We start from the raw sequence: 23,370 nt of genomic DNA on the forward strand, positions 1-23,370 counted from the left end.
TCTGTAAGAGAGAACATCTTGGCAAAAGGGAATGAATTATAGAAATAATGTGAGCTTTGTTGGCGGGAGGGACTTTTAACACTCAATGTCTTTTGGAAGGAAAATGACCAAACCTAGGGTAGTCAGTTTATTGACCTTTCTAGCTCCGAAGCTTCTAGCAAAAAATGGAATGTAGTATACATTCTTAGAATGTATTACAGAGTTTAGGAAGCCAAAGTTTTAATGAGCACAGTGACTTCAGAGGTAACTAATGCTTCTCGATTGCTAACAGATTATTTTTCCTTTAGGTACAAAACCACTCCATATGAGCAGACAATAAGTTTCAGTGACACATGGAGTCACTAAAATACACATACCGGGCTAAGTATAATATATAGCAGTCTTTGCAAGCACAAAAATGTGTAATATTTTCCATTCAAGGCCTCTCAATTACTGAAATTTGTAAGTGTGCCTGCTGTCAATACTGATCTTGGAGACCCTTGACCAAAATAGTTCCCAGTTATCTCCTTTCCAAGTCTTGGAAGGAAGGTGATGACTTGACAAGTCAGTCACTTTCCACAAAATCTTGTTAACCCATAAGTGACTGCTCCATTAATGTGATAATTAAGTGAATGCTCGGACTAATATTTTTGTTTTGCATCTCTTGGAGCTGCCTGCAAAGGAGCAATGTTGAATAAGTTATTTATAAAGAGAGTATGGTTGTGGGACATAAATTTCAGAACTGATATCGTGAATCAATGAATAAAATCTATTGGTCACTGTATTTTTTAATTTTAATCAAAAGGAAATTATCTTTACTTACAGTAGCCATTAAAGTATTTTTGTGACACACCATGTAGTTGTTGCAAGCAGAAAAAGAACAAATTCTGCTTACAAATCCTGTTGTGCAGAATGCATAGAGGTGAGTGGAGGGAGTACGCCAGTGCTGAAATTAATGATATATCAATTCAATGTTATTGTTGATAATTTTAAGGCCGGTGAGGGGCGTGAAGGGAAGGTTGGAGAAATCATTAATTGGTTTAATGGTTTAATCTGGTAGACATATCTTGGTAGGGAAGATGGATTCCAAACTTATGTATTTGTTTTTATAGTAGAAATAACAAATATATTTTGAAATAAAATATGGTTATAAAATTGTGAATTTCTCTTAATGTGGAGGGAAAAAACAGTTCTTTGTTTAATGAGAAGGACTTCATCTGCTATAAAAGATGATGGAGCCTGAGGCATTAAGCAGCCTTCCTGGAGAAATGTAATACTTTGCAGGGCTGGACCTGAACCATTTCTGTCATAAACTAGTAATTAGCAGATAGAGAATATCTTTGATCAAGATCTGAAGAAAGGACACTGAAACAATTCCTTTTGTTTTCCTTTTCTTTCTTTGCAAAAGAGAGATGAAGAAGGTTGTAACTTTTATGTGCCTTTGTCTGAGGATATAATCTTATCTCAAATTTTTATTTTAAAGCTACTCTTTTCATTTTGTTCATTATTTTGATCATTATGCTTTTCTTCACTGAGGTAGTTTTTTTTTTCTCCCTCCAATACATTAGCACTAGAAAATGACTCTTTGTTAAGATGAGAGATCATGAATAGCTGCGCACTGTGGGTGAGGCCAAAAGAAAGTATGAGGGTGAACTGGAGTTATTACAAACATTAGATTTTTACTCTTGACTACCCTGTTCATTGTATAATTCGCCCAAATGATTTCATTCTTAAAAAATGCAAAGAATTCATCTGATCCTTCTCATGATTCACCATGTTCCTGCTGTTTGGTTTTGTAATTTTTTAACTCCATGGAAAACTCTTCTTGTGAGAAGTCACCAATTTGTTACCTCTTGACATTTTCAGCATTCTTTTTTTTCTTGCCTGTCTGTCAATCTGAGTGGTGTTTGTTTGTTTGGGACTTTTTTGTTTGTTTGCTTTTAAGTTGTTCTTCCTAAAGAGGATTTGTCAACATAGCTGCTACACGTGTGAGTAAAAAAAAGGAAATGGAAATACAGTGTGTGGAATTATTGGTCTAATACTATTCCCTGCTTTAGGTCACTGTAGATTGCTTATGGTCAGATAGGGAGGTAAAAGGAAAAAGTGGTAGAAATGGGCAGAAACTGGCAAAATTGTGCGGGACCCAGAAGATGATCAGATTTCTGTGATGGTAGATATGAAAATCTTTCAGTCCAGGATTAGGGGGCTCTTGTAGTCACAATCATTTCAAACTCTCTGTATTTCTGGGGCTGGTCAAGCCTGTACGAAAGGCTTGGGTAGGCAAGGACCAACCCTGGTGAGAGCTCTCCAAAAGTCAGGCTCTGTGCATGTGACTGCTGGAGTGAAGATGACTGTGGGATATCACATGTGGAGACTAGAGGATAGCCAGCACTACGTTGGTTTCCAAACCAGGGTACCCAACCCAAGCTTTGTGTAACTACACAGAATATTTTTCAGGACTGTAAAGAAATGCTTTCTCATTTTTGCAAATGACTGCAGAAATCTTAAGTCTTTCACAAATCAGTGATATATTTTTCTCCTTGTTCATGGATGTTTCCTCTTGGAGATAGCAGTTGGGCCAAGAAAAATTATATTGGCCACTACTCTGCTTAACATAAATGTGTTATTAAGAAAAGATGTCTGGACAGTTGAACTTTTCATCTTTGTCCAAACAGATCAATGAAGAAGTGCGATTTTCATGCCTAAATGCTGTTGTAGGAAGCAGCTGAGACCCATGACTTCTTTTTTTCCCCATGAAAAAAACCCTTCAAGTAGTAGACTATGGAGTTGCACTCCTCCTCATGGCTTACCAAGACAATATCTTTTAGTAAAACAGCATCCATATAACAATAATTTTAATTATTAAATTAGGCTCTGACTGTTTGTAACTAATATTTTCTGCAGTCAACGAGCCAATGCTTTCAAAGTTCTTGTATTTCAGGTAAATAACTGAAATGTTTCCCCCAAATCTGTTCTCAAATAGCAGACTTTTTTTTTTGCTAACAGCTTTGGAAGCGTGTGTAGGTTCTCCTGTATGACTGGTGGCAATTTGCCATTCATAGTCCGAAGTGAAACGTTTCTAGCTACTTCTGCTTTAACCTGTGCAACCCATACAATACCTTTTTGAAAGTTCAGGGGCTTGTTAGCTAGCATGTAAATTGTGATGCTATTGACCTTGCATATTTATTTTAAGCTGTGTGTGTATATATTGAGTGAAAGATTTAAGGGAACAATGTGAAGTTGGCCACAGCTTATCTTCACTTCTTAAAATAACGCAGATACCTCAGAGTGCCATGATCTTTAGTGATATTTTAATTCTGTTGGCACACTTTGAAATAGCCAGCTGGGGCATCACAGGCAGACATCAGTTTTGAAGCTTTGCAGATACCATCTCAATGCCAAGCTTTTGAGTAGCAAAATAATGCATTTATATATAGATTAAACACACAGTAATCAGAAGTGCCTCACAGTGTATGCCAGTAATTGTGAACAGCTACATCGGAACAATGCAGCTGTTGAAACTCCTTCACACCCCAAATACACATATTTGGTCCAAATTACTCCTGGGTATATCTGTATGCTTTTTTAGGGATACAAAGACTCATTTGGGTTGCAATCATTTGAGAAAATCAGTCCTTGATTATATTTTATCAAGGGAGCACCTGATATAAGGAGGCTTATAGACATATACAAAAATAATCTAACGCCTCAAGCAAGCAAACATCACTGTAACAGTTGTACAGTGCTTGTGTGTACAGTGCTGCCTCCCCACGGGCTTTAGCTATATCTGTGAAATATACAGTGCTGCTACAGAAATACCTTATCACAGTATTGTGGATCATAGAATGTCTTGGCTTGGAAGGGATCTGAAAGATCCAGTTCCAACTACCTCCCTTCCCTGGGTAGAAACAACTTAGACCAGGTTACTCTGAACCCCATCCAACCTGGTCTTGAAGACTTCCAGGGATGGGGCAGCCACAGCTTCTCTGGGCAACCTGTTCCAATGCCTCACCGCTTTCACAGTAAAGATTTTATCCTCAGATCCAGTCTACAACTACTCTTTTTCAGTTTAAAGTGGTTATCCCTTGTCCTATCACAACGTACCCTTGTAAACAGTTCCTCTCCATCTTTCTTGTAGGCTCCATTCAAATACCGAATGGCCGCAATAAGGTCACTCAAGGGCCTTCTCCAGGCTGAACAACCCAACCGTCTCAGCCTTTCCTGATAAGAGAGGTGCTCCAGCCTGTTGATCATCTTTGTGGCCCTCCTCTGGACTCGCTGCTACAGATCCACATCTTTCATTTGCTGAGGACCTCAGAGCTGGATGCAGTGTTCTGGGTCGAGTCTCACCAGAGCAGAGTAGAGGGGCAGAATCACCTCCCTCAACCTGCTGCCCACACTTGCTTTTGATACAGCCCAAGATACGATTGGCCTTCTGGGCTGCAAGTGCACATTGCTGGCTCATGCCCAGCCTAACATGGTAGCAAACCAGTCACAAAATGGTGACAAGAATCCTGGGGGTGCTCTAGCCTCTGCTAGCATGCCAGTGCGCAGGTCCAAAAATAATTGCTAGCAACAGCTAATGTTATTCTGTGCCTGTTGCTGGGGCATGTTTTGTGCCAGTCAGTATTTGAGGACTGGAACATGGAGTTCAAGAAATTCTTTCATTGTGATGGAAACCAGTCTTGTCATCATTGTTGTCATCATGCTGCCTGTGTCTTGTTTTTCCCTTGGGGTTTTTATTAGAGGAAGTTTTCGGCAGCCTCTGATTCAACTGTAGAAAGTTATGTTATAAAAAGGAGACCAAGAGCAAAGCTGTCAAGGTCTCAGAGTAGGAAATACAGGGGAAGCTCGTGCTTGGCATGAGGAGCTTTGCTTTGAAAGTCTGATGTGCGTTGTGTGCACTGTAATTTCCTAAACAGCAACACAGATCTGATTTTGACTGTGCTACTAATTTACAAAGACTCTGATTAAAGACTTCCTGAGACTGGCACGACTGTACTGTTTGTAGTGCTTCGGGACACTGATCTTTTTTTTTTTCTTCTGTATGCTAGTTGCATACAGATGAGTGTTTTTAGAAAGATATCAAAAAGTCAAGAAAATAATTACTCCCTGCAAATGTTAGGCAAAACTTTATTTCTGCTGCTTTTGAGTGTCCAATGCTAGTGTTAAGTCAAGTGTCCATTGAATTCAATAGTTTTGTGAGATTGCCAGAAAGACTGTGAGCTTGAAGAATAGCCATTTGACCCAGGTCCAAAAGATTTCTGATCAAAAAGTTTTTAAAGCCCTGTTGGTTTACTTGCCAGAACCTGAAGTAGCCTTGGGATTTGGCAGTCGCTCGGCAGTCATGCGTCAGCAGCGGTGCTTCCTGCGCTCCTGGCCAAGTCTGGATAAATGGAAAAGCTTTCATTTTGGAAAGTTTAAACATTTCTGAAAATGTTACTCTCCTTGCCTCTGAATTTGAATAGTATGTGAATATATTTGAGAGTGAAACCTTTGTCCCCCTTTTCAGAAAAATGTGGGAGGTTGTATGTGGTATTATCTGGATTGTGGGACATGCTTAATGGCACTTACTTAGAATCTTCTTTTGAAACTTGACAACATTGGGATAACAGAAGCAAGGTTAAGAATGGGAAAGAAATAATTTTCATCATTCTCTCTACTATGGGTTCTATATGGCTCAAAATCTGATAATGTACCTAGAGATGCCCAAGTCCATTTTATCTCAGTCCACTGAGCAATCTGTGTCCATTTTTCATTATTTGGGTGCCACGAATGATGTTGCTTGTCTCTATTTACACTTTTGTTTTTCAGATGCAGACTGGGTTCCACACCTGTTGCTTTCCTTTGAAAAACACATCTCTCCAACATGCATGGTTTATGATGCTAACTTGCAGGCATTCTTAAATTATAAAAGGATATGTGGTGATCTGTCAAGGGACAGTTGTCTCTAAATGGATTAAAAGAAGCTTACGTGGTTTAAATATGGACTATGCCCTTCGTATACTGAAAATAGTTCTAGTTAGCTTGAACTGGATAAATAGTGTGAATCTTTAGCACCTATGCAGGTAACTGGTTAGTTTCTCAATTTCAGATAGTTAATTTTGCACCTCTGTGCATGTGGGATGTAAAGAGTAGAAAAAGAAAAACAAACCTAAGGCAAATAAATACATTAACTGACAAGTGTTGTTAGATAAACTGTTCCTAAGCATCAGCCCACAGGAAAAAATGAGACACTGGTTAAATAAAACCTGTCCTCTACCATGCAAGTTGTCAGCTGTTGAGAATCAAAACTGTAGTGCCCTGACTCATTAACTCTTACTACCTTCCTCTAGTAAAGGGTGAAATGAGAATAAATTAATGACTGGCTGTTTGGAAAATAAGTGTCTTCCTGAAAGATAGCAGTAACATCATGAAAGTGTAACAGCATAAGAAAGATGGGATGTTTGGTAATGCTGGGAAAAGCAGAGAGGTTTTCAGGTACACAGGATATTCTAGAGGTCTGAAAAAATGCTAAATACAAATTGAGATCCATCACTGCAAGTTTAACTAGATAAGTATCTGTTACACCAGCTTATAAAAAGGTAAGCGGTATCTGCAGACTTGAGCTTATAATTAATAGCTGACTTTCACTGCTGCACCATTTTGAGGGCTTGTTTCAATCCATTTTTTTGAAAAATTACTGCCTTTGAAAAATTCCAGGGTATTGTCAGTAGAAAGTCATGTCTGTGGCACAAAACCACAAAACCCCATGAGGTAATAAAAACACATATTGTGCCTGTCAAACATTTCTCCCTTACTTCGGCTATAGGGTAAAACAAAAGTAATGTTTGCAGAATTGTGACAAATCCCAACAGGTTTTGTGACTACGAGATGTTTTGCATCTGTTTTGCATCAGTGATTAGTTGCCTACAAAAGCAGTTACTTGCTTCATATGCTGTAAGTGTGCTGTGAATGTTATCCTCTAAATATTTTGATCTGAGGGGGATGAAAGATTCTTTTTCCAAAACTAGACTGTGGGAAGGAAAAACTTGTTAGCTGGATCAGTTGGAGGCAGATGGGATTATTAATTTTTCTCTTCTTTCACAGTTGTTGCAAACAACAGAAGAATTATAGAACTGTGGTTTATGCACCTTTACTTAACCAGTAGTTAAGTATGGGGCCTCTGGTGGTCTAGTGGTTAGGGTGCAGGACTCTCACCGCTGCGACCCAGGTTCGATTCCCAGCCCCCGGGGCAGATGGAGCTCGTCAGCCCTGTGAGGCAATCCATCTAAGAGAAGGTCACTCTAAACAAACCTACGTTCTGAGACCCTCACTGCCACTGTCCAAGTTTGCTCGGCCCCGGCAGATGAACCTCAGGATTAAAGGGTGGGCTCAGTTCAGCGCACGCTGGGTCTCACCTAAAAAATCCACTGCGCAGGCTCGAAGGGCTAATGACCTTTCCCAAATCTTCGCTCGCGAAGACTGGCCATTATTATAGTTAAGTATCCAGTATAATTGGTTAGTATCCAGTATAATTGGTTAGTATCCAGTATAATTGGTTAGTATCCAGTATAATTGGTTAGTATCCAGTATAATTGGTTCCTTGGCCAGTTTATTGACTACAGAAATTAACTATTTGAGATCACTGCTGCTTTCCAATTTGTCTTGCTTATCTTTTGCAGTAAACAAAGCAATTTATAGGTGCAGCTCATACTCTGGCAGTTGATCTTTGACTTCCCTTTCCCTTAAAGGTGTGGTGAGACCTGTTGGCCAGGCTAACTTGAAGTCTTGATGCAACAGTTGAAAGAAGTCATGTAAGGAAACCTCCAAACTGAAGTTGTTAGATATCTAAAGCTATAGTAGACAGCCATGTTGAGACATAAATAGCTTTCCTTAGCATGTTAGACCTGCAATACATGGTGCTAAGCCAGTGACCTTAAATATATAACCATATAAACAATACATGGAAATGATACAGTGCAACAAAAGCAAGGATCTGTAGTGGCAAAATTAACAGCTTCTGGCAAGTATATGGTCATTAAATTGATCCTGTAATAATTCTGTCATGTGATTTATGGTGCTTCAGCTCTGCTGTCCAGAGCCACTACCACCTGTGGTGGTGTCCTCTTTGGAGACAGCCTGTGGGAGCCCCTTCAAATACACCTGCAAAGAAGACTTGTTCAGCTATGTGCTGGCTGCAGTGCCCATGGTAGTTTTTGTGGCAGTTTGCCAGTCAGGTCCTGTGTTCATGCACCTCAAGGATGGATATTCAACTCTTGCTGCTGGGGTGACATGGGAGGGAGGAAAGAGGTATGTGAGGGGCTGAATAGTAAAGACAGTTGGCTGGTTTAGTGGTGGGTCCCACTGAGAAGTCAGACAAATGCTTAATGATATTCCTGACCTTAATTGGAAATAATTAAACCCATAGCAAAACCAACACAAGTTCATCCTTTTAAATAGATTTAGCATCATGTTTCTTTATTGGTGTCCCTGGCTTTTCTTGACCAGCCCCAGGCTCAGCAATTTTCCTGACAGCCATGCAATTGCAGTGGGTTCTCTCCATGTCCGCATGGTATGGCTGGGATGATGTACAGCAGATGGAAATTTAGAAGTTGTAGGATTAGGTTGCTCATATTGTTCCCCTGTCATTGTAAGTCAATAAGAAGCAGAAGGTGTTAGGAGGCAGCTGGGATTTGGCCAAAGATGCCTGGACAGTGCTTCTGGAGTCTGGATGGGTGACACTGCTTCCCATGCTGATGATCCTAGTGAAGGATGGGGCTCTTCTCTGCTATTGCTGCCTGACACCTCAGAAACAGTTTTTGTCTTGTTTGGTTAACTACACTTTTACTAACCTCCTCAGAATTTTTGGAAGCAATGAATGGGTGAGCTGCTTCACAGATGAGAGGTGTGCTTAGCTCCCATAAGGACTAAAATACAATAATCTTGTGGCTCTCTAAATTGCCAGATTCTTCATTCGAAAAAAAAAAAATGCTCATTCCCACGGACATGCTTAAGGAGAAAAAAAAAAGTAAAAGTACCAAATAAGGACATGTTGGGGATGGGAAGCTGTTTGTGGTGAATTTCCAGCTAAAATAGATATGACTACACTTTTCAAGTTTCTTTGGGCTACGTTTTAAACAAAGGAGGTAATTTAAACATTACTCACCATATTGTGGAAAGCACTGGAAAAAATAATTCAGTGCTTAGTTTTGAATCTTTTAAATTATAACCTAGATTTGATGACAGATTGAAGTCAACATGAAGCTGAGCCCTTTTTCTTTTTTTTTTTCCCCTAAGAATTTTGGAGGAGGGACTAGGTCTGCAAGTCATTTAGACCCATGCTTTTCGTTAAGATGGCTATTTTTAAAGGTAGCTTGCTGTGTTAGAATTACTATCTATTAAGCACTCATAAAGAAAATCAAATGTGTAAATTATACTTCATTAAAAGCCCGGATATAGTTGTTTTATCTTGTTATTTGCACTTAGCTGTTATGTGGATACTCTTACTTAGCGAGACAGCTTGAGAAGCTTAAAGAAAAGAAAAAATCGAGTTTATAGCAAGACACAGCTGATAGAAATTATCTCTGTCACTGAAGGCAAGGTATAAGGAAGTCTTATATACAAGCCAGAAGTTTTCCTGTTGCTTGTGAGAAGCCACCCAGTGACAAAATGGGAGTCCTGCTTACCAAACTCGATTATTTAGAAACACTAAGCTACCACTAGGCTGTTTATAACTTTTCTAGGACAACTGACAGCAATCTGCCTTACAGGATTGTAAGGCATCATCCATACTTGGTACTGGGGATGCTTTACCTGCTTGGGCTCTAATCAGGGGAGTTGTGGGCAGGTATGTACAGACATGCCTTCCCAGTCCAGTGCTAACCATATGCATGGGATCTCCAGGTTTCTAAACCTTCTTCCTTCATGGAAGCAAGAAACTTGTTTTTAAAAGCCTCTGACAGCCAGAAGGTAAGTGAGATAAATTCCTTGGTATTTTTTCCTAGCTTTTTGTTTGGTTTTTGGTTTTGCTGTAGTAGAATAAAATATTATCTGCCTGCACTTAAATTCTCTTTACAAATGCGTTTGGTAGGGTTGCCACAGACCACAGGAATGAGACTATGAGCAGTGGTTGTCTTTGGGAGGTCTTAAAAACAACTAATCCTTTGTGGGTAGGAATACCAAAGCAGTGGGCAGATTTTTTCTTTCCTAAAATATCAGCACTGTTTATTTTAACACATAATTATGATATCACAAACCTTATTTAAACTAAAGAGGGGGGACCTAAATTTGATTTGGCCAACTATCAAACAGACAGTAAAGCAAGAACATAATTTTTCTTTCTTTCACCTGACCTAGTGTTTCATTGTAATCTGGTGTGCTGGGGGAGCGCACAGTGTGAGGATGTGAAAGTATTATATAATGTATATCAAATGTAAAATGCTAACATGCACATTCTATTAATTCTCCCCCTCTAAACTTATTGAAAGTGTAGAAATATTTTGAGAGTGACACACGAACTAATATTCTCAGGCTGAATTTAATGAAATATTATCTCAATGTACTATTCTGACAAAACATAAATACCAGTATTCTCAGTATACTCCATTAAATATACCTCCTCAAAGTACATCAAGCCCAAAAGTTATTAGGTGTTTAAAGTGGTTCATTGGACAGAAGAGATCCTTTTCTGAGATTTCACATACAAACAGAGCACCCACAGAAACCCTTCAGTATTTTATTAATGATGAGACTACTGTGTCTCACACTGTTTGCGTTTTAATCACAGAATCATAGAATGTCCTGAGTTGAAAGACACCTACAAGGATCATCAAAGTCCAACTCCTGGCCATGCATAGGATCATGCTAAGAACCACACTGTGTGCCTGAGAGTATTGTCCAAGCACTCCTTGAACTCCTTGTCAGTCTTGGTTCTGTGACTTCTTCCCTGAGGAGCCTGTTCCAGCACTCAACCACCCTCTGGGTGAAGAACCTTTTCCTAATAATCCAACCTAAACCTCCCCTAACACACTTTCATGGTATTCCCTTGGGTCCTGTCACTGGTCACCACAGACAAGAGATCAGTGCCTGCCCCTCCATTTCCCCTCATGAGAAAGTTGTACCTGCAATGAGACCTCCCCTCAGTCTCCCTTTCTTCAGGCTGAATAAGCCACGTGACCTCCGGAGCTCCTCATACGGCTTACCCTAAAGGCCCTTCACTGTCTTTGTATCCCTCCTTTAGATGCTCCCTTATAGTTTTATATCTTTCTTATATTGTGGTGCCCAAAACTGCACACAATATTTCCAGTGCAGAGCAGAGCAGGACAATCCTCTCCCTCGACTGCCTGGCAATGCTTTGCCTGATGCCCCCGGGACAAGGTTAGCCCTCCTGCCAGGGCATTGCTGACTCATATTCAACTTGCTGTTGACCAGGACCCCCAAGTCTCCTCAGTTTAATATCATCAGCAAACTTACCTAATATACGTTCAAGTCCTGCATCCAAGTCATTTTTGAAGATGTTGAAGAGCAGTGAGTCTAAAATGGAGCCCTATGGAACCACACTAGTGACCATTTGCCAACCTGATTTGATATGTTGTATTGAATAAGAGAATGAAAATTTGAATTATCATGGGTTAACAGACTCTGTTTTGTAGGGTAAGAGGAGAAAGAATGCATTTTTAATGTAAGAATTAGTTTGCAGAGGGAGATGTTAGTACCAAGACTCCTGGACAAGTATCGTATCTGAAGTACCATTTTGCATCCCATCTTTTCTCTCCTGTATCACTGGTTTGAAATTGCCATTTGCTCCTCTAAGCAGGCAGTCAGCACTGATGTTTGCATTGTTTGATTGTAATTAACATTATTTGACATAATTTGGTATGTTCAACAAAAAGTAAACTAAAATAATAAACTAGAAAAAAGAGAATGACTGATGAAATAAAATGTTGACAGCCATCTGTTGAGATGTTAGTAAGTATGATGACAGACTAGAGATTTGAAAACATTGTTGCATCTCTTTAGGCAGAAAAAAAAGAGTCATCTCTTTTTTTGCAATGGCTGCAACAGATTCCAATTTTCATTGAGTCATACTTAATGATAATTTTGCTACCTCTGCTTTTCCATGTGTTGGGATGTGGACAGGTTTGCAATCTCAAGGCTGCAGATGCATGTCCTGGCAAGATTGCTGAAGTGCTGATTTACTGACTGGTGTTGCCCGGGGCAGTGTGTCTTTCTACAAAACTGTGGGAAATGCAGTTGTATGTTATATTAGTGTGTGTAAGGAAACCATTTTGGATGCTGTATAAATTGCAACAAGAAGCAAGCTTAACAATGTTCTTGTTTTTCTATTGTTGTGAGTCAGAGCAAGGTTGGTAAAAAATTAATTATGTCTGTGATAAAGAAGGGGCTTGTGTTTAAGGAAAAAAATACATATATTTTGATTATTCTTTTTTCTGTGCTTTAAATTATGTCTACATTTATTATTATTCAGATAACCCCTAGTGAAAGTCATGACTTGTTATATATGTTAAATGTCTTCTGCTTGTCATCTTTATTCCATGAGTTGACTAATTTATGAAAGGCAAATTTATTTAGCTTCCTGCCCTGTCTACTGAGTGTTCTCCAGAAATAAAATGAAGCTAACCAATAGAACTGCAGACTACAATGGCAAAACCGCTAAAAGATCAGGTTTTTGGAAGGAAGATGTGACCAGTGGCTTTTCAGGGGTGTAGCATCTGCTGCCAAAACCTGTATTCTGATGATTGATCAGCTAAGAAAAAGGAGTTAGTTTTGAAATGAGAGGGACAGGACAGGGAATAGGAAGGGAATCCTTCCTTTCTTCCATCCTTCTGTTAGAAAGGTTCAGTTCAGAACAACAAATAAAGTTTTGTAGAAAATTTTTCAGCTTTGGCTTCATTTGGTGGACTTGACAGTGTTAGGTTTATGGTTGGGCTCGATCTTTAAGATCTTTTCCAACCGAGATGATTCTGTAATTCAATGAAGGTGTTGCAGCTTCTTGTATCTCACACCAGAGTTTAGGCAATTCTTCAAGTTACAGAGATGTGAAAACCGCACTGTTAATACCAGTATTGTGTGCTCCCCTTGTGTACAGAGGAGTTTATGTAAGCACAGTTACCTTCTTGTGAATTTCCCATTGATTTTTGCATCAATCTTTTTAGTTATGAATACGTTATAGTCCCTTGACTTAGGAGCAGAAGGACAGGGGATGATGGGACTTTCAATGCAGTTCAGAAAAGAGACAACTCTGAAATGTCTTTTGGATTTTAGGTTCAGTGAAGATGTAGGGATTTACTGGCTGAGGGTTTGGGCCTCTGTTGTGTGATTATACACACAGGACAGCTGAGATTTGTCCAAAAAAGTCCTGCCTTGCATTGAGCTTGCTTCCATAATGCTAATTATGAAGATAACAGAGTTTTCATTGATGATCAGTCTCTGCAGATGGTGTACTCCCTGCTGAAGCATGGAGAACTGTAGCTTTAGCTTTAGTAATTACAGAAGGGTTCTGTCAAATTGCTTGTGTCTTTTTTTTTTTTTAATGGGAGAAATACTTGGAAAGTGAATGAATAATAGGAGAATTTAAAGAATGAATAGTTATTGCTGGGCATATTGCTTACAGTGAAGAGTGGACTAATTCATTTTCCTAATAAGGCTGTGCTGGAAGTTGGAATGTTTTGAATTGCATTAAATGTCTTGAAAGTATTCATCAGAGAGGAACAGCTTGTGGTATGTTTAGACAGCAAATTTTATCATGTTTGGTTGAAATGACCCGTTTACACAAGCTAAATATAGCTTTGCCCCTTCCACCCCCTCCACAGAATGAATAAATGACTTTGATATAGAAGCCTGTGCAAAAAATTTGTGCACTTTTATTTTCAATATTAGTATATTAGTAAGTGATGGCTACTACTTCTGGTTTTATTGTTTATAATAATTCCTATGAAGGTTGATACTGTAACCATTTGCCAAGGTCTTTTGTGTGAGTTGTTTATAATAAGCCTTTATACTGAGCTTTTATGTCTTTGCTTTGTTTGTATGTTATTGAAAGTATTGCATAAACTAGTATGCTGAACTGCTAGTTTTAAATCATTCAGAAAATATCATGCTTCAAGCTGTACTGCTTTTTTTAGTAAGTAGTAACAGGGCAAGTGTGTCATCTCATTCGGAAAACCTTTATCATCAGTTATTCATACATTCAATGGGACCAAATCAGTATGAAATCCTAGTATGTTTAATAACTAGGTGGCAAATTAAGTGCTAACAGCTACAAAATGTAAAAGATGCTACAGTTTAATTATTTTTTGGCTATGCAATTTGGTGGTATCTATGAAAATCTTAAAGGAAATAGCCTCGAAGAAGGAATTTTCTTAAATGTGTGTGTTGGATGTGTTTTGCTTTTCAGCTTAAAGTGTGCATTTCCTTTTGTACTGTCTTGTCTAACCACTGTGCATTTTTCACATTATGATCTTAGTGGCTCAGTTTGCTGGGTGAGCATTTTCTCTTTACAATACAGGATAAATCACAGATTTTAGTCTGATTATAGTCTGAAGTCAACAAGGCCAAGTTAAACTGCTTGAAGTATGTCTGGGGCACACAAATTTATGTCCTTGTTTCAAGTATGTTTGCGAGGGAAATAAAGTAATATTATGTTGTCTGCCTCCACTGTTTAAAAGGAACATTTTGAACATTTTGATTATCTAGTCTTTTTTTCATCCTTTCCTTCTTTTCCTTTTTGTATGACGTTTTTGAAGATGAATTTTGAAAAGTGTGTTTTCAGGTCATCCAGTAATAACGGTTTAAAATAATTTTTGCTCAGTGCTGTACCGGTGAATGCAGAGCAATTTCATCCATTGCAAACTCAAATTTGATTATTTTGTAAAAACAAAAAAAAATTAAGTATGTTCCTTTTATGAGACCGAAAGTCAAGGTCCAGCATTAGCAAAGAGAAGCTTTTTTCTCAAGCGTGAAATATGGTAGTTGGCTTGAATAATAAATGTCTTCCTACATCTCCCTGTTGGATCAGCTTAATTAATACATAAAACATTTCAAGTTACTTTATTGAAAAAAAAAAGTGTATGTAAGATATGAAGCCAGATGCACATTTCCTTCTAACTCTGGTCTTAAAAAAAAAAAAGAAAAGTTTCCATATGTATTGGTATTTTTTTTTCCTCCTTGTTGCTTTTGTTGCTGCAAATTGACAACTCTGCAATTAGGAGTGATTAATGATGCACCCCAGTGCTGTGGAGGGCTGGAGGTCAGGCTTTTCATAGGCTGCATGCTCTGTGGGAAAGGGGAGAACGGCCCTGTTCCCCAGAGCGGACAAAACCCTCTCTCTGTTGAGAATTGCTGTTGATGTGGACATAATGTGTGTCAGCAGCGATGCACAAGTGGTGAAGCCAAAGTGCAGAAGATGATCTTCTCCTGCTATGCATTTTTTTCCTTCCCCCCCCCCCATCAACATAGCATCTGGATTATATGTATTTTGCTTTTTGTAAGTTAACTACTGAACCTGCAGCAGGATTCCTGTTGCTGGAATCTGATGAGCCCTGAGGGCCAAACGACTCTCAGGAAAGGAGCAAATATTGTGAACAAAATAGTAAAAAGAAGGGGAAAAAAATAAAGAGGACAAAACGGAAAATTAAAAAAAGGAGTGGTTAAAGGTAACAAGTGTGCCTAATACTAGCTCTCCATGTTCCCCTGGTAAAAACTGAAAAGCTGGTTTATACAATAGAAATGTTTTTAAAATTGTAGCCTCTGTTAGCTGATGTCCAATGCAATGAACCTTTTTACCTCCCTAGCAAATTATCTTTTGGAAATCAGTTTTTCAGTTGTTCAAAAGCCATACTGGAAATCAGGGTTGTGTGATTTCAGGCAGGATACGATTGGTGGTTCTTGGATCATTAAGGGTGACTGCTTCTCTGAGCAGCCACCAAATATGGCCAGAAATGTTTTGAAATGTGTTGAGAACCCACTTTTTATCAGAACAGCATGAAAACACTCAAGTGTATCAGCAGTAATGTTTTCAAGCAAAACATTAATGTATCATATTTTTAATATATATTTTTAATTTAGTGTGTGCATGTGTATTTTTGCATACGAGTATACTCAAATCCGAAAAAAGCTCAATCAAGTAAGATGACTTTTACCTGTAACACATTGCCATTTCACTTCAGGTGTAACAAAATCTATCAACTCTTTATCTACTTAATCGTTTCCTTTGTGATACTTCCTTTCCTTCTCACCACCCCATAGTAGTTTCAATGTGCCCATTGTTTGGGAAAAATTTTTTTGCCATCTACTGTAGAGTTCAAGTGACATTAACCTTAGTTTTGAAAACCAAAGACGGTGCAAAAAGTTTCTGTATTATTTAACTTGCTAAGTTCCTCAGAAGGGTTTTTGTTTTTGTTCTAAAAGGAAGCTTTCTGTTTTAACCCTGTATATAGGTTATGTACTATTTAAAATGCAATTTATCTGACCTGAGCTTTTGAGTTATTTGACAGAGTTTCTTGTGAAAGGATAGAAAATAGCAAGCAAATTGGAGCTGAAGTCTTCTAACTGGTGATAGAGAATTATGAATTTATAAATCAAATAGTACTTGATGATAGATGCCAGAGTTCTTAACATTGTATCTGGACAAATTAATTCAGTTTTGCTTTGCCTTTTCCTTGTGTGAACAACAGTATTCTAGGTTTAACTTGAATTGTTCCTTTAGAGGAAATAAAATTAAATATTTTGTATATCTGTGGATGGGCGTGGTGAGGTGGAACAGGGAAATGCTTAAAAATTAAAGAATTTGGGTTTTACAATAATGTTTGTTTTTCCTCTTCCAGAGTGGCTTCTGTACAAAAACCCGATCTTATTAATGTGCCAAAGGTATGTTCATCCTCACAATGAAGAAATGTGGCATGTGGCACTAACTGATTTCCATCTATCCAACTCTGTTATTGATAAGCACTGTCATTCAAACTTTCCTTTCAGTATAAGATGCTTGTTTTCCATGTGTTACATTAAGAGTATTGCAGCATTTGGATCTTTGAGTGGTTACCTTTTTTTCTGCTCCTAAAGAAAATGGAAAGACCTGGCAAATGATTATCCAAAAAACCCAAAAAAAGAATGAATAAATGTTATCTACCAACACTCAGAAAATTTGTTTTAGGAAGATATTTCTGATGTTTTCCCTCTGTACCTAACAGAGAAACAGAGTAGGCTTTATTTTGGTGGTGATTTCTTTTCTTTGTTTTTGGGGATTTGTTTGTTTTAATGGACGCTAAGATCTTTCTTTGTATTTGAAAGAAGCTTATCCAAATACTACAGTTTCAGAGAACAAGTCCCCTCACTTTCCTTAAAGCCCTGGAGAATTATTTGTTCTGGAGTTCTTCTGATGTTTTGTTCTATGCAACAGTTTCAAACCTCCCTTTTTGATAAGAAAGCTGTTTGCAAACTTGAAAATACTTATAAATGGCCTGTACTTTAAAATCCTCTCCACTGACCATAAATAATGTGTAGTATATTACTGTTCTGCTGACCGTGACTTGAAAGGCCACAGTTTGGGAATGTTAAATGTTAAAATGTGGATCCCAGCACAAAAAAACCACAGAAACCAAACCCGCGTTTTTTGAATATATTAATCTGACAAAGGTATATGGAGACATTGGGGAACACCGATGTGCTCCAGTTCTGTTCTTAAGGATCTTACCAACAGATCAGTATGTATAGTGTGTGTGTACACATGCACAGTCCATTCGTGTATGGGGAACGTGCATATCTCAAATTGGGTTTGAGAGATGGAATATGGATTTTTATAAAAAACAGTAGTTTTTTTCCACATGAGTTACCCACTGGGTTTTGCAATAGAGAGGTTTTTCAGTTTCTCTTGAATTTGATTTGTGGGGTGTCTGGTTTGGATATGATGAGAGGGGTCAGCATAGCAGAATTTCATATTGATTGTGTACGTTTGGATCGTTTCCTTTCCTAAAACGCATGGCTTGGATTGTTTTTCCATACATTTTTATGGCTTCAGTCTTGATAAAGCTTGCTTCTCTGCTTCCCTTTTTCACGCTAGGTGGGTTATCTCCTCTGAGAACAGTGAAAATCCCCGCTGAGGAATGTGCATGCGTTTGGCGTGGTTTTGTGTGTTTCTTTTTTTGTTTTTCATCTCACATAGGGAGAACCTACTGAAGTAGTTAAGCCTGTGCCCATTGCCTCTGCTGTTGCACCCAAAGTCACTGCCACAGCGAGCGTGGCTTACAATAAGACGCCAAGGCCGTTTGGAGCTGTAACCTCCTCCAAAGTCACCTCCATCCCATCACCGTCCTCCGCATTCACCCCGGCCCAGGCGTCGGCTCCGTCGCTGACGGCTGCCGCCCCAGCCCCGTTTGCCGCGCCCGGACTGCATGTTCACACCAAGCCTAACCCTGAGCAGCGGTCGCCTGTGCCGAGCGCTGCTAAACCTGCAGTTAATGTCCCATGGCAGCCCGCCGCGCAAAATGCTGCCCCGAGCGCCTCTGCCGGTGACGGCGCCCAGGATGTAGCCGAGGGGCCACGACGAGGATTCAGAGAAAACCAGGGGGAGAGTAAACAGCAAAATGGGTAGGTGGGATTTTTTTTTTTGCTGTGAGGGTCTCTCCTCACAGGAAAAAAGCTTGGCTTGTTTAAGGGCTGAGTAAAACACAACTTGGAGAAGTCATTTAACTGCCGGAAGCAAATCCCTCAGAAGGAACTTGCATTTTAAAAGAGATGCTTCAGAGGGCCAAGCCGGACTTTTGGTGATGATTTTTCTCATGAGTGATATATCAGTTTGCAAAGTGTCACGGCTAAATTGAACAAGGACCACAAAATGCTTTACACAATGTGTTCTGGACCTTACAGCAAGCCTGGTATTAATTTCAGTGTCCATGTCTTACTGTGTATTTTGATGCCCAATACAGTGACTGAAAGCAGCAGGCACTTAAAAATGCAGAGCAGTCTGTCAAGAAGTGTCAGTGGGTACTGGGATGGCTGGGAATCAAATGCTCTGAAAGACCAACCGTGGCCCTGGCAGAAAAGGTGGAAAAAGGTCCCAGAAGGGAGGCAAAGGGGCAGATGTCTCATTACTTCTCTGCACAACACAGGGGAAACTTTTTAAGATGTATTCAAGGATGTTGTCAGGGTTGAGCAGATTTTTCTCAGTGCTATAATGTAAATACCTCGACTTTAAATTTTACCTTTACCTTTAAAAAGCAGTGCATATTTAAAATTTGATTAATTTCCATATTCAAATAATTGTGTACGTTAAAGTGGATATTGGAGACTGAACATTCAAGGAACTGTAAGCCAACATGAAAGGCTTATACTATACGTGGCATAGCATATAGGCTAATAAACAATAGATTAGTAAGTTAAATTGGGCTCAACAGCAGTCCTAGGAACTCAGACCTGTAAGGTTTTTGGCTGGAGATGCCTTCATCTCTCCCAGAAATTCCAGGGCAGGGTTTCGGTGCTGCAGCACCTCAGGGACTGGATCCCAGTGGCTGCTGTGCTATAGGAAGAGAAGGAGGCTGAGCACAAGCAGTCCCATGCCAGCTGGCCTCTGTTCCCAGCAGCAGTGTCCAGCAGGTTGAATTACATAATAAAAAGGGCAGGAGAGGAGCTGTAGGTTTCTCTGCAGCCTTAATGATTTAAAACCTGGGCTAAAAACCTAAAAGGTGTGGTTACTATTTGCCATCCCGCAAATGAAAGAGACTGGAAGAGTAGGCCTTGTGCCTCTGTCCTTTGATAACCTCTCAGCATATAAAGTATATGAAGAACCCTACATAAAGGTAAACATCCATGTCAACTAAAATAATGGATAAATTGCAGTTTCAGTTGAGCTTCTAAACTTCTTTAGGTACCTATTCCCTTTATATTTTAATATGAATATTTTCCATATGTGGACTCATAAAATGCAGTCCATATGCATTTTATATCACACTGTAGTCATGGTAACTTCCAGCCCTTTCTTAAACAGCTGGTGGCAGGAATCCACTCTGCATAGAAGTGAGTGAAAGTATGAAGTGAATGAAGTATGAAATCAAGAGATTCCAAGGACTTGCTCAATGCTGGTAGAATTGTTGAATACACTTTAGCAAACTGACTCTTATCTTTCCAGGAATAGTGTTTTAACAAATAACTGTGTAAGAGGTATTCAAAACCAGCAATTAGTACTAAAAAAGAGGAACAATAGCAACAAAAGTAGGTCTCCTGGAAGGAAGTGCTGCAGGCATAGAGTAAGCATTTGACAACCCAGATAGGATGACTGGGTAAGCACTAATATGTGCCCTACCTTACTTAGAGGATGAATAATACCTACGAAGAGGATGAATAATCACACCTGAAGGGTGAAGAAATCCCTGTCTCACTGTCAGCCTTGCAGATTTAGTTTGGGAAAGCTTGAAAACATTTTAGAGCTGTAAAAACCTACTTTACTTTGCAATCTTTCTTATAATAGTGTGTTTGGGCTGTCTAACTGTCTTGCAGTCCTAAGGCACGAAACAAAAACAAGCAGACAAAAGCGACTAAGATGATTGCATTAGTCTACTGCTACACTACTCTGTTTTATATAGAAAAAATAAATTTCTACAGCGATTTTAAACTATATCCCCATTTAAAATTGTATCAATGGCATCTATGAAGTATCAGAAACACTGAAGTCTGAAATAAATTCCATTTTGCTTCTGTGTTTTACATGATACGTTTTCTCAAAACAAACAAACAAAAAAAGCAATTTGTATTTTCTTCATAGATGGCAATGCTGAGCAAATGCCGTTCTTCAGACAAGCACCTTGTTGTACTCACAGTTTCTCCCTTCCTTTGACTTCCCTCAAACCACATTCAGGATATAAACTATTTAACTTCACTTCAGGATGGGAAAGGAAGTTTTGTTTCCCTTGTTTAGTCCTGGCTTAGAAAGCAAGCAATTTGCCTTCACTGGGCTGTGTGCAATTGCATTTTTATCAAGACCTTCTTGCTGACTCTTGCATGAAGATGTGCCTGCTGCTTAAAACAGGTAAGGTATTCATAGACTTCACTCATTTTAAGTGCAGGTAGATTAAAATTTTCCCTTGTAGGTTCTCTTGATGATTGTAAGTTTGACTTATGTGATATATGGCTTTACCAGAGCTTGGATTTGGAAATTCCTGTAGTATTTTGAGAAACAAAGAATGAATTAACACATCAAATACTTTTTTTCCCTTGCAGATAACAGCAGCGAAAAAGTTAGTATCAACAGCACTGGACTTGAATTATGGTCATTTTTCCTGTTGGAATAACCAGCATGTATTCTTGTTTTGCAAAATTATAGCTCTTACAGAGCTTTATATTTAAATTTTGCAAAACAGCTTCAGCTTTTCTTAGTGTAGTAGATTATTTTTGTCTGCATCAGACATGATGTGATTTTGCTTTTCACTGTGCTACATTTTGCAGCTTATTTTTATTCTACAAAACGTTTGTGTGGTGTTTGCATACTCTTGGTGCATTTATGGTTCATTGGTGTTGGTAATACAACTAGTAAATGGTGAAATACAGTATAAAAATAACATTGATTTGAGAACGGTAGAATGAAGGGCTGGATTCTCAATTCATACAGGAAAAATAAAACTAGCATCCATATACTGTGATTTTTGCATATCAGGATGTTAAATGATTAAGGTTTTATTGGCCTTTCCCCCCTTGCCTCAAGGCTGAGTTAAGGGAGAGCCTGTCTCATTGAATTTTCCTTTGTCTCTGGCACCACCTTGTTGCCTCAGTAAGTAATTACTAGTAGACTCTTAAGCCTTAAAGAGGGGACCAGTAGGATTCACAAGAGAAGTCAGAAGGATTTTTCCTTTATACCACTTTCAACAAATGTGAAAGACTACTTATTTCACTGCGGTAGTTGCTAGAATGCAGTAAACTGCATGTAAATAATTACATTTTCATGTATTTCCACACCTTTAACTACTGTTTTAATTTTTAGATTTTATTTTTTGCTATTAACTCTTTAGATGCTTTACTTAATTTTTCTATGTACTTTTTGTTCTCCATCCTGGACATACCACTGTCTTTGTTTCTGTACCTCTCTCTCTGATGGAAACTTTGATGTGTGATACATGTACCTCAGTAATGCTGTGTTTCAATAAATTCAGTGTCTTCATATAATTTTGTATCATATCTTCCACATTCTTTCAAGTATTAAGTATTCTTGTAAGTATTTACTAATGCATTCCATTGAATGGAACTAATTCTTACTTGTTAACAGTTAACTTGTTAACAGTTAACATAATTTTCATTCATATTTTCCACCTTTCTTCACCAGAAATAGTTTGGACATTAAAAATACAGAGAGGAAGTAGTAGCAAAAATTAGAGGGACTTTTAACATTCTGTTGAGTTTTTGGTTTAAAAACTTTTGGTTTTTAATAATTATTGGAAGTTTTATGTTTTAGGAGCTAGTTTTGCGCAGCTTTTCTCCTGTAAATTATGTAAAAGTAAATGTACACTTAGAGGGTCTTAAAGATGAATACTCTGGAATAACAAATGTAGAATTTAGGAGTAACTTATATAGTTTGAGTCTTCTGTTCCCTTTCCTAAACTGATCAGTGCCATTACATGTTATTTGTATCACTTATTGGAACCAAAGCTTTAAAATCCTGTATTCTTGCAAGTCTGCTAGTGCAGGGATAGATAATAGCATGTAGATTACTGTAGGGAAAATCACCAGGTGAAACAATCACCCTACTTTATTGTCCTTCAAAGAGGGTATCTCATTATTGTGCTCATTATGCTTTCAAATGGTCTGGTTCTGATCCAGGCTTTGCCAAGTGCAAAAGACTTGGTGTGTACTGTGTGACCCTTGCACATGCACACAGCTGTGCTTTGCCTCTTATGAGCCAAGGGGCACCTGATCTGAACAAGGTAGACTACCCTGCTATACCGAGGCAAACTCCCCTCTTATCCCTGTAAGGAAATCCCCGTGAGTTTCATTTAAGTATGGGAGTTCTGTGGTTTTAGTGGAAGAATATCACTATTAATTGGATTTTAATTCCCCTTTCTCTCAAAACTAATTCAATAAAATAATTAGCTGCACTTCTGTTTCACCTTTCTGACTTTATTTCATGTTTTCTTTTTCTCCTTTTCCTGTTTATGGTGGAAAACTTTCTCTTGCTGTCTTACTCTGTCATCACCAAGGAAAAACCCACCAAAACGGTAAAAGTTTAAACATGTAAATGTCTCAATAATACTGTCTTTTACTGTTTCAAATGTTCCATCAGCGAAACATATTTCAGTCAGCTTGGAGTGATTATAAAGCTGTGTTTGGTTCAGAGAACTGAATCTGTGTTCAGGCGGGCCTGAACTGCTGCACTTCTGCCTTTAAACGCAGAAGCTGCCTTTAAACGCTGTG

At 38.6% G+C, this 23,370-nt stretch overlaps 1 protein-coding gene across 5 annotated transcripts in view; it reads left to right on the forward strand.

The window, feature by feature from the left end:
• PDLIM5 (PDZ and LIM domain 5) overlaps positions 1-23,370 on the forward strand; it is a 127,459-nt gene that overhangs the window by 54,661 nt on the left and 49,428 nt on the right. For 3 of the 5 annotated variants that reach the window (XM_017822241.1, XM_017822240.1, XM_017822239.1), the window contains 3 exons: positions 16,806-16,848; positions 18,140-18,564; positions 23,157-23,174. In XM_017822241.1, coding sequence (XP_017677730.1) covers positions 16,806-16,848; positions 18,140-18,564; positions 23,157-23,174 — 486 coding nt within the window. The remainder of the gene's footprint in view (positions 1-16,805; positions 16,849-18,139; positions 18,565-23,156; positions 23,175-23,370) is intronic. The other 2 variants (XM_017822243.1, XM_017822242.1) reach the window with 2 other exon arrangements.

The sequence above is a fragment of the Lepidothrix coronata genome, unplaced genomic scaffold (assembly GCF_001604755.1).
Source record: "Lepidothrix coronata isolate B3197 unplaced genomic scaffold, Lepidothrix_coronata-1.0 Scaffold96, whole genome shotgun sequence".
NCBI classification, from domain to species: Eukaryota; Metazoa; Chordata; class Aves; order Passeriformes; family Pipridae; genus Lepidothrix; species Lepidothrix coronata.